The 12,754-nt window shown below is 37.3% G+C and overlaps 1 protein-coding gene across 6 annotated transcripts in view; it reads right to left on the reverse strand.

Moving 5' to 3' along the window:
* EDEM3 (ER degradation enhancer, mannosidase alpha-like 3) overlaps window positions 1–11,441 on the reverse strand; it is a 59,701-nt gene extending 48,260 nt beyond the window's left edge. For all 6 annotated transcript variants that reach the window (XM_005856663.2, XM_005856661.2, XM_014538050.1 and 3 more), the window contains exon 1: window positions 11,396–11,441. In XM_005856663.2, the coding sequence (XP_005856725.1) occupies window positions 11,396–11,425 (30 nt within the window). In that variant the 5' untranslated portion in view covers window positions 11,426–11,441. The remainder of the gene's footprint in view (window positions 1–11,395) is intronic.
* Window positions 11,442–12,754: the final 1,313 nt, after the last annotated feature.

Here is a 12,754-nt window from a genome sequence, read left to right on the forward strand (position 1 = left end):
AAAAATACTTCATGTCCTCCTCTTTCAAGATTAAGGATAAAAACAAAACCACAGCCTTTTCTTCAGGTTAACCACAAAGGGAACTACAGTTGGTTTGCATAAATCCAGAATAATGCATACGTGGCAAACAAACATCCTGGCTACTTGCAGTACAGTAATACTTTCTCTTCACAATGTATTGCCAGAACTAAGGATATGTAATTCACATTGCTATGACTCAGAGCCATGACAAACATTTAATAATGATCACTGAGAAACAAAGCTCAGGGGATAAAACAGTTCAGTATAAATTAAATAGTACGTGTGCCTAACTAAAAACAAGAGGGAAAACAAAATAAAACAAAAGATATTAGACTCTCCACATTAGATTCTAAACTTAATAGAGCTTTGAAGTGATAAAACTCTCTCTGAAAACACTCAAGTCAAAGCAACATCAAAAACTAACTTTTCATAAAACCAATCCCAAGAATTAGGCAAAAGAAAGAGACTTGATTCTACTAAAAACAGTAATAAAACAAAAGTGTTATTTATAAAAATGAGTTACTGAAAATATCCAATCTATTTAATTTCCAATAAAATTATGTACATTTTAAAATGTTTTATTCATTTCTAAATATTTTTTTTAATTTTTATTGATTTTTTACAGAAAGGAAGGAAGAGGGATAGAGAGTTAGAAACATCGATGAGAGAGAAACATCGATCAGCTGCCTCTTGCACACCCCCCACCGGGGATGTGCCCGCAACCAAGTTACATGCCCTTGACCAGAATCGAACTTGGGACCCTTCAGTCCACAGGCTCTATCCACTGAGCCAAACCGGTCAGGGCTAAATATTTTATTATAGATCCTTAACAACCTCCCTCCTTGAGGAAGATATTCCTTCCTAAAATAAAAACTAATGATATTTATTAAACCATCTATAATGTACTGATAGAATATGTTAATTAATGAATTTGTATAATCTGTAGTTTTTCAAATTCTCTCTTCATTTCTAGGTTAAATTTTCCTATTCCCTTCTGTTCACTATTTATATTCACTTAGCAAACCATTTTTCAAGCGTTTAGGATTGCATTTATTTGAATTTGATCAATGATATATCGACCTCATGAAATGTTATATGAAATAAATGACAATATATAATAATGTTACAATGAAATAAAGTCCTACTACTAACAGATTTTTTAGGAATATTATCTCAATAGATGTAGAAAAAGCACTTGAGAAAATTCAATACCCTGTAATGATGCAAATTTTCAGCAAACTAGAAAGGAACTTAATCTAATATAAGGCATCTGTGAAAACCAACAGCTAACATCACACTTAACAGTAAAGGAAGCTGTTTTATCCAAGATTAGGAGCAAGGCAAGGATCTCACAACGCCTTTCAACATAATGTGAAAAGTTCTAGCCACTGCAATAAGAAGAAATAAAAGGTACAAAGAGTGAAAAGAAGGAAAAGTCTCTGTAAATGACATGACTGACCATATGGAAAATGCTAAGCAATCTACCTCAAAAAGCTACTAGAAATAATACATGAGTTAAGCAAGGTTGCAGGATATAAGGTTGATAGACAAAAATGTTTTTGTATTTCTGTATAATATCGATGGATATTGGAAATTAAAACTTGAAAAAATACAATTTACAACATCAAAAATATGAAATATTTATGAATTAATGTAGCACAAGATGTGCAAGACCAATGTTATGAAAACTATAATACATCATTGACGTTAAATAAGATCTAAGTAAGTGGACAGAGACACCATATTGGATTGGAAGACTGAAAACTATTAAGTCAATCCCCCCAAATTGATCTAGATCAGTGGTTCTCAACCTTGGCTGCACATTAGAATCACCTGGGAATCTTTTTAAAATCCTGATTTCTGGGCCTCATCCTCCGGAAATTCTGTTTCTTTGTTATGAGGTGGGGCCACAACATTAGTAACAAAGAAACAGAATTTCCGGAGGATGAGGCCCAGAAATCAGGATTTTAAAAAGATTCCCAGGTGATTCTAATGTGCAGCCAAGGTTGAGAGCCACTGATCGAGAGTCAACATAATCTCAGTCAATGGCTCAACAGGCTTTTTTTTTTTTTTTGTAAAACTGATAATATAATTCTAAAATTAACATGGAAATTCAAAGAACCTAAAATATTTAAAACAAATTTGAAAAAGAACAAAGCTAAAAGACTTAATATCACACTCAAGACATTTGTGAAATTGCTGTACAAATAAATATTTAGATCAATGGGAAAAAAAAAATAAAGGATCTGGAAAGAGACCCATGCATTTAAGGTTAACTGATTTTATACAGGTGCCAAAGTAACTCAGTGGAAAATGGGTATTCTATTCAATAAACTGTGCTGTAACAATTGGATATCCACATAGAAAAACTGTACATATAAACCAACCTTTACCTCACACCATATATAAACATTAACTTAAAATGGGTAATAGATCTAAAGAAACAAGCTAAAGTTATAAACACCTAGAAGAAAACAAGAAAATCTTTATGACCCTGGGCTAGGCAAATATTATTTAGGTAGGATATAAAAGACATGAACCATAGAAGAAAAAAGGGTAACTTGAACTTGGTTACAATTTAAAACATTTGCACTTCAAAAGACAGTTAGGAAAATTAGAAAAAGCTAGAAGATGGCGGCACAGGTAAATGCGGTACTCACTGCCTCCCACAAGCACATCAAAATTACAACTAAAATACAGCACCACCATCATTGAGAACCGCCTGAAAGCTGGCTTAATGGAAGTACTACAACTAGAGAAGTAAAGAAAGCACATTGAGACTGGTAGGAGGAACTGAGGCACAGAATAGGCCCACATGTGCCATTTATTTAATCGGGAGGGAGATCATCCCTGCAGAGGCCACCCGTGAGGAGCAAGGGATCCCAGCCCCACACCAGACCCCCAGTCCAGGGTTCCAGAGCTGGGAAGAAACCCCTGTAACTGCGAGTGGTAAAAACCAGTGGGGAGTGTGGCTGAGAGTCTCGGAGGCTACAGGAGACTCAGGGGTTCCTTTTAAAGGGCCAGCAAACGAACTTACTCAGACTCAAGCCCTGAGCTCCAGCACCAGGTGGGTTTTGCAGGACCCAGACACATACAGGGAGGAACTGAATTGTCTGGCATCGGGGCAGGAACTCGGGAGCAGCTTTCTCCCACAAAGGGGTGCTCCCAGGGATCACTATTCCTGTGCTGCGACCTGCCCTGTCGCAGGGCTGACTGGGAGCCATATCTGAGTTTCCATCAGCATGGCCCACACGGTTCGCTCTGCCCTTATATTCCCTGAGGCCCCGCCCCATCCAATTTGCAGTCCCACCCAAGTTATTTGCAGCAGCTTTTCCATATGAAGGGCCTGTTCTGGCTCAGGCTTAGACTTTGCTAACATCTCTCAAACAAGCTGCAGCTGGTGTCAACGTGCCCCAAACCTATCAATAAAAGGCCCAAGACACAGCATTAGCACCAGCCTGTCTTGCTTCACAGCTGGGCCTTGCCTGGGCACTTCCAAACCAATACAAATAGCAGGCATCTACAGATGTCTCTGTAGCTCCTGCCAGGTGGTCCCAGGCAGTGGCTGACTTTGCACCTCCCTGCAGACCATAGAGCCAGTGCACCTGGTGGACAACTTCAGACCATACCAGATTACAACTCTACACATCCACTGTGACACACTCAAAGGGAAGACTCAGTGAGCACCAAAGTCCCACTGAAGCAAGTCCTGCTCCACAGGGGTGTCTCCTGCACAGCAGCTCTCCCACTGTAATCGCAGCTGGTCCTCACAGCCAATTGGCTTGGAAGTCAATTCCTCCCACTGACACCAACAGCAATCAAGGCTCAACTACAAGAAGACTGTGCACACAGCCCACACAGGAGTGCACCTAGAGTGCCCAGCTCAGGTGACTAGGGAGGCTGAGTCTCTGGGCTCTATAGGACACCTACTACACAAGGCCATTCTACCTACTCAAGGAGACATAGTAGCTCTACCTAATAGAAACAATCACAGGGAAACAGCCAAAATGGGGAGACAAAGAAACATGTCACAAATGAAAGAAATGGAAACAAGCGAACTACTAGATACAGAGTTCAAAACACGGTTATAAGGCTACTCAAGGATCTTCATGAAAGCTTCAAGGGACTTAGTGAGATTTTCAAGGGTCTTAGTGAGAATGTCAGACATGGAAAAGGAGCAGTCAGAAATTAATTATACACTAACTGAAATAAAGAATAATTTACAGGGACCCTAGCCAACTTGGCTCAGTGGATAGAGTGTTGGTATGCGGACTGAAGGATCGTGGGTTCGATTCCAGACAAGGGCATCTGCCTGGGTTGCGGGCTTGATCCTTAGTAGGGGGCATGCAGGAGGCAGCCAGTCAATAATTCTCTCTCATCATTGATGTTTCTCTCTCTCTCTCCCTCTCCCTTCCTCTCTGAAATCAATAAAAACATATTTTAAAAAAAGAATATCCTACTCCTAAGTAAAAAACAAAAAAAAATTGTTTTAAAAAGAATAATTTAGGGAGAAACCAAGATGGCGGCATAGGTAAACACCGGAGTTTGCTGCCTCGAACAACCACTTCAAAAATACAACTAAAAGACGGAACAGACATCATCCAGAACCACAGGAAGGCTGGCTGAGGAGAGATTCTTCAACTAGAAGGAAAGAGAACAGCATACCGAGGCTCAGAGGAGGCGCAGTGTGGAAAATACAAAGGTGCGGAGGTGCGCGCGCAAAGCGGGCTGGTGGCTGAGAGCGCGGTTGTCGTTTTCGGTCAGGGGGGAGTCTCAGACTCTGAGCTCCAGATACGGGCGAATCGCTGGGGACTCGGACTCAAACGGGAGAAGCGGGAGTGTCTGGCATCAGTTGGAAGGCAGCTTTCTCTCCGAGGTTTGCAGCGGTTCCTGGGGTTCTGAGAAGCAGAGCCTCTGGGAACGGGACTGAGGGCACCATAACCGCTCCCTCCGCCCGCCCTGTTGAGCCCGCCCCGCCCAAGCCCTGCGCAGAGCCATTTGCCAGATCGCCTCAGGCAAAGGCTAGATTAGCACCTCCCCAGAGGACAGAAGTTTTCCGCGGCAGACACAGCTGATTCACACAGCCAGTCGGCCTGGTGGTCAAATCCCTCTAGTATTAACTACAACAATCAAGGCTCAACTAGAACAAGACTGCGCACAAAGACCACTAGGGGGTGCACCAAGAAAGCATAAAAAATGCGGAGACAAAAAAACATGACAGAAATGGAGGATATAGAGCTAAAAAACGCAATTTTGAGGGCTTGCAATAAACTTTTGGAGAGCTTCACGAAAACTAATGAGACCCTCGATGCTATGATAAAGAAACAACTAGAAATTAAGCATACATGGTCTGAAATAAAGAATATTACACCCAATAGCAGACCAGAGGAGCGCAAGAATCAAGTCAAAGATTTGAAATACGAAGAAGCAAAAAACACCCAACCGGAAAAGCAAAATGAAAAAAGAATCCAAAAATACGAAGATAGTGTAAGGAGCCTCTGGGACAGCTTCAAGCGTACCAACATCCGAATTATAGGGGTGCCAGAAGAAGAGAGAGAGCAAGATATTGAAAACCTATTTGAAGAAATAATGACAGAAAACTTCCCCTACCTGGTGAAAGAAATAGACTTACAGGTCCAGGAAGTGCAGAGAACCCCAAACAAAAGGAATCCAAAGAGGACCACACCAAGACACATCATAATTAAAATGCCAAGAGCAAAAGACAAAGAGAGAATCTTAAAAGCAGCAAGAGAAAGACAGTCAGTTACCTACAAGGGAGTACCCATACGACTGTCAGCTGATTTCTCAACAGAAACTTTGCAGGCCAGAAGGGAGTGGCAAGAAATATTCAAAGTGATGAATGCCAAGAACCTACAACCAAGATTACTTTATCCAGCAAAGCTATCATTCAGAATTGAAGGTCAGATAAAGAAACTTTAAGTATACCAACATTTACATTATGGGGGTGCCAGCAGGAGAGAGAGAGCAAGATATTGAAAACCTAGTTGAAGAAATAATGATAGAAAACTTCCCTTACCTGGTGAAAGAAATAAACTTACAAGTCCAGGAAGCACAGAGTGTTCCAAACAAGAGGAATTCAAAGAGGCCCACAGCAAGACACATCATAATTAAAATGCCAAGGGCAAAAGACAAAGCAGCAAGAGAAAAGCAGTTAGTTACCTACAAGGGAGCACTCATACTGAATTCTCAACAGAAACTTTGCAGGCCAGAAAGGAGTGGCAAGAAATATTCAAAGTAATGAATAGCAAGGACCTACAACCAAGATTACTTTATCCAGCAAAGCTATCATTTAGGACTGAAGGTCAGGTAAAGAGCTTCGCAAACAAGAAAAAGCCAAAGGAGTTCATCACCACCAAACTAGTATTACATGAAATGTTGAAGGGTATTCTTTAAGAGGAAGAAGAAGAAAAAAAGATTAAAAATATGAACAATAAAATGGCAATACATATCTATCAAAAATTAAATCTAAAAATCAAAATAAATGAGCAAGAAATCTAATGAACAAAATAAACTGGTGAATAAAATAGAACCAGAGGCAAGGTAAATACTTTCATAACAGACTGACAAATCTCAGAGGGAAGAGGGTAGAAGGGGCAGAAAGAGATTAACCAAAGAACTTGTATGCATATATGTATTATCATCTATGGACACAGACAATAAGAGTGGTGAATGTCTGGGGCAGGAACCAGGTTGAGGGGGGCAATGGGGAGAAAAAAAGAGCAACATCTGTAATACTCTCAACAAAAGATTTGAAAAAATTAAGAAAAAATTAAAAGGAAAAAAAAATAGTACACACTGGGAGAAAACATCTGCAAAACATACAAGGGTGGGCAAATGTAGGTTTAGAGTTGTATGTGAAAGTTTATTCTTGTATTATTACTTATTTATGAATTATTGTATTATTTATTATTAACCTATTTTTGCCCACCCCTGTATATGTGATAATTTTTATCTTGCCTCCTCCAACTCATTAGTACCACTTCTAGACTACCGTATTTACAGAATTACTCATTTTGATGAGCAAACTATCAAAAAGATACATTAGGCAGATTTTCAAATGGGGAATATGAAAAAATTCTGGAGATACTGATAGTTGCATAATGCAAATGTACTTAATGCCACAAACTGTACACGTTAAAATGGTAAATTTTATTATGTATATTTTACCACAATAAATAAAAATTTTTTTTTAATTAGGGAGCCCTGGCCAATGTGACTCAGTTGGTTGAATGTTGTCCCTTGCACCAAAAGATCACAGGTTCAATTCCCAATCAAGGTCCGATCCTCAATCCCTGGTAGGAGGTGAGCAAGAGGCAGCCAATAAATGTTTCTCCTTCACATCAATATTTCTCTCTCTCTCTCTCTTCTCTCTCTCTCTCTTCTCTCTCTCTCTCTCTCTCCCCCCTCTCCTCTCAATCTCCCTTCCTCTCTCTAAAATCAATAAAAACAATGAAAATATTTTTTTAAAATTAGGGGGAAAAAATTCTAAGAAAACACACATAAACCCATAAAGAAGTTACATTCTAAAACAGTTCCTTTTGGTTTGAACTATAAAAAAGATGATGTTTCTTTGAACTGTGCTCTCACAAAATCAAGAAGTAGTTATTAGATATGATTCTACCAATTAAAATGTGCTTACCAACTCTTTTAGAGTCTACTTGCAATGTTTAGAGCGCCACCAAAGTACAGTTTTAACATATAACAGTTTAATTGAGTTGTCTACAGTAGACAGGAAAAATACTGGAAGACAAGGATCAGATCAGAGCACAGGTCCCAAACGGTTCTGCATTTGGTGGCCTAAATACATGTCATTGTGTCATCTAAATTAATCTGAAAACTGACCTTAGCACAAATAATGAAAACATGCTAACAGAAGCCCTAAAGTGGCTGTAGTCTGGGGTTAAGTAAGGGTACACAAGAACTGCCAAAATAATCAAATTTCATGTTATTTAGGGAAAAGAGAAAGCCAGCTGTGCAATTCGCTGTGGATAAACTACAGTTTGACTGGGGCTATAGATTTGTCAAACATAGCTGGTATAATAATATTTATGCCCATAACTGATAAAATCAGAAAATTCCTGGATGTAACACCAAGGGATAGCAGAGATGTAGTAATCTATCTAAAGCTGGCAGAGCACGGTTACAGAAAAACAGTATTAACAGAAAAGGAAAGGAAAAAAAGATACCCTCAAAAGGTACATGCCTAAACAGGAAATAATGTATATGTTCTAAGAAAGTTCTAAGTAAATCCAGGGAACAAGTTATGAGTTAGAGCCTAGAGGGAATTTTAGGAGGGCAATTTCAATCTCAGGCAGAGAATGAATAATGACAGTAGCAGTTTTAGTAGCAGCAGTAGTTGGTAGCAGCAGTAAACTTATACAGTGCTTCCTATTTGCCGGACACTAGTTCTAAGCACTTGTATTAACTTGTTTAATCCTTACAACATTGTGAGGCAAGCAAACCATTTCAGAGCGATGAGGAAACAGCCTCAGGCAGATTAGAGCCCAGCCGGTAGGTAGCAGAGCCGCGTCAGGCTGTCCTGCTCCATTTCCAGAGTTCTCGCTCTTATCATATTCGAGTACCTGTCTTTGGAAAATACCACTGTTTGCCTGGGAACCAAGAAAGCAAAAAGGAACTGCTCTAATTATAGACTAGATTGGAGAGTAATATTAAAAAGAACGAGTGGAAAATGCAAAGCTTTCAACATTTATTAAAAGCCCACCATGTGCCAGCCATTTTTATATTTTAGCACAGTAGGCAACTGACTACTATAAAGTAAATTAAATATAAAGACTTATATACCCCCAAGTTCACCATAAACGTGTATTTTAGTGAAGTTTATTGAATGATATATTTGAATTTAAAAGGCAAAGATATATCACAATAACCAAATGTAAAAATTAAGCACTATTTCATTGCATCTTCACAAGAATTCAAGTCAGTTCTTTCAAAAAACAAAAAAAGTTATAAGCATTTACATACCAGGCATCCTGCTAGACACGGAACATATAAAAGATGAATTTATTAAAAATTAAAGAAAATGGCCCTTGTTTTCAAAAATCTTATACTCTATAATATACCCTTTGCAATTATCCCCATTTTACATAGGAAGACACTGCTCAGAAGGGTTAAAATGATCTGTGTAGGTCCAAGCTATTAAATAGCTGAAATGAGATGTGAACTCAAACCCACCTCACTCCAAAACCCTTCCTTTTTTCTCTACAGCAAGCTGATAGTGCTCCTGGGTGTAAAAACTAGAAAAAAATTTCAACTGACTTCAAATAACAAACACAGAGCTCCTGCTCTCTGTTTAATATTTTAGGACTGTTTCATGTTCGTTGAGAACCTGAAAAGGGGAAGTGTAAATTCTAGACTAAATCTTGGGTTACAAAACTCAAATAAATTGAGTGAGCATAACACAGACACACTGTAAGAATCACTCATGCTGTAAACAGTTGAACATTTAAAAACAAGTATTGCACAGACTGCAGAGGGGTGGGCCTCTACCAGAAAAATGGAGGGGAATGTTAATTGCAGTAGTTCCCAGTCTTTGGAGCTGAAATTCCTCTCCTTTATATCTTGTAGGTGGGTAGTTGTAATAGAAACCCAGTTAGGGTCCAATAGCTGCCCTCAATACCTGCTCTGTCACAAACCCACTTATTAGGTGCATTCTATAATAAGAAAAGTATGCTTATAAAACTTTCTACTATTTACCTAATAAGTGACAAGATATTAAAGATACTGTGCTTTATAAAGAGAGGATACTCTTCATAGTGAGATGTATTGAATGGATGCAGCTATATGCCTTTTACTTAACTTTGGATCCAAAAGTATGCATTTATGAGATGGCTAAGGTTTGAGAGTGTAGCATGTATCCACTTGATCACCTCAAAACCATTAGTCTTGATTTGTTAAATTATGCTTTGCCCAAACTGAATTAACCAGGGATATATGATCCCACCCCTCCCCACACACACAGACACACAGGTTTCCAGGACCAACAATTACCAGCTGCCCAGATACCAAAATATTATGCTTCCAAAATCTCTTGATGTCAATTTCACACGTAGAGCAATCAAGCTGCCCTATGTGTGCCACTCTAACAGGAGCACCATTGTTGTTGTTTTTTTAAATAAATAATTTTGGGAAAAAAGTTAAGGAAATGACTAAGATCTTAAGAAATGAATTTAATGAGTATATAAAACTTCATCAACATATTCTAAAATTATTTAAGAACTCAGTATGTACTCTTAAAAATATACAATATAAAAGGGAATAAGGATCATCAAATATAATACATATTTAAAAATACAAAAATGAAATGTTTAAAAATACAAAAATGAAATAGTATATGTACTTAGATGTTATAATATTTTTATATGAAGATATCTGAGTAATATATAATGAAAAATATTTAAAAGCAGAATGAACTAAAGTTAGTTCTCTATCAAACTTTTCCCACTACATTTTTATAGGCCTTATCATAAAAGAAAATCTGCTGACATTTTAAAGTGTAAAAACAAAGTCATTAGCAGTAATTCTCAGAATAACTTGATTGAACTCCACAAAATTACACATACAATTTTCTTTTGAGCTGTAAAATTTGCTCTGTTGTGCAAAAGATCGCCAGAACTTTTTCATCTTGAAAAACTGAAACTGCTATTTCATCTCAAGTGAGCACCAAGACATTTTAAAACATTATAGGTCAGTGTATCAGAAAGCAAAATATATTCAAATCAAAGCCCACCATGAGGACATAATTTGGACAGAGACTACAAGTATTACTGAAAATAGGTCATTTATTTATTTATTTATTTATTTATTTATGTTAAAAAATAATTTCCTTTAAGGCCAAAAATAACATCTTATTCATGTTTATGTCCACAATACATAGCTATAAAAAGCACTCAATAGCCGAAACTGGTTTGGCTCAGTGGATAGAGCGTCGGCCTGCGGACTGAAAGGTCCCAGGTTGATTCCGGTCAAGGGCATGTACTTGGGTTGTGGGCACATCCCCAGTAGGAGATGTGCAGGAGGCAGCTGATCGATGTTTCTCTCTCATCGATGTTTCTATCTATCTCTCTCCCTTCCTCTCTGTTAAACATCGTTGATAGCATCAAAGGAAACTGTTTAAATATACAGTTTCATAATGTAATTCAACTTCTTCTTACCAATTCAATAAGTTGGTTCTCTAAGAACCACTACCAGGAATACTCTGTTAGCTTACATTTGCACTTATTTTTAAAAACTTTTTTTTAATGTGCTACTAATTCAGGTTTCAAAATTCCCATGACTATGCTCACAAAGTAATTTATTCGCATGAATGGTATATAAAAATAAGCTTTCTACTTACCATATAGTTGCCATAGGCATGATCAAACATTTCCAGTACTTGATTCCTAATTTTAAAAGAGCAGAAATAGAAAAAAGTATATTCTATTTATTGTTTTCCAAAAAGTAAATGTTCCTTCATAAACATATACCAATAAAAAACAAACAAAAAACATTTACTTGGAAGAGGACATAAGCAGAGTCAGGAAATACACCAGTGTTAGTCGACAAGCTTTCATGAACCACACAGAGCTGGGCCAAAGTTTTAGTATTCCTTCCTAACAACTCATGTAAAATTCATCTTATAATTTTTCCAAAGAAAACTGATGAATGATACATGCCATGTAGAGAAGGAAATGTGTTGCTGAAAAACAACTACCTCTTAACAAAATTATCTAACATCTATCTTGAAAGGGGGGAATAGTGTTGGAGAACCCCAAAAAGAAATACTATTACTTATACTATATAGTCTACCAAAAGAGAGGCATGGTGTATATATTGATATGAAATAACAATACTCTATCAAGCCTCTGCCTCGCCCCTTAAACTGAATAAAATCATTATGCATAGTTTAATACATATTTATTAATATGTTTGTCATGTTTCATAAAGATAGATTTGATGATTTTATGGTGTACTCTTAGCTCCTTAAAAAAAAACCTGTCACAAGTCAAATAAACAATATTCACCTCTAAAATGAGAAAACTAATCCTCAAAAAGAGATTTGTGTGTTTGGGCTGTTTCTCAAAATCCCCAAATTGACTGTTAAATGGAGATTTCTGATCCCCACACCAGATTTACTAAATTAAAATCTGCAAGGTTGGGACCAAGGAATCAGCCTATCAATTAAATGCTCTCAAGTTTGGGGGATTGAGAGCTACAGGAAAAACTATGAAAGTTAATATTATGGCTAACATCTCAATAATTAGCAAGGAAAAAATAGTTTAGTAATCTTTTATTAACTCTTAATATTATTTCTAAGTTCCTAATTTTAAAAAAAATGGCTGGGTGTAATTTTATTTTGCTTCTTGCTATATTGCAATTGCCAGTTTAAAATTTGTAATGATAGATGGATGAAATAATGGTAATAATAAAGCTAGCAGACAGAAACGGACTAATTTCCAGATCCTGGCTCCAATGACCAGCAAAATCAAGTACATTCAAACTAGTGAACTGAATAAAGTAAGTCCTGACAACTTTTTAAATTAATCATTTAAAAACACCTGACTACTAAAAACAAGATCCTATCACTTTGCTAAAACATTAAATCTTTGTGTTTATATGTATCAAGTTATCTCAGAATCCTTCTAGACATTCATTATATGCAGGTGATAAGGTCTCTCAAATTAGCTAATAAACCAAATAAATAAGAAGTTAAAAT

The sequence above is a fragment of the Myotis brandtii genome, unplaced genomic scaffold, assembly GCF_000412655.1.
Source record: "Myotis brandtii unplaced genomic scaffold, ASM41265v1 scaffold104, whole genome shotgun sequence".
Taxonomy (NCBI): domain Eukaryota; kingdom Metazoa; phylum Chordata; class Mammalia; order Chiroptera; family Vespertilionidae; genus Myotis; species Myotis brandtii.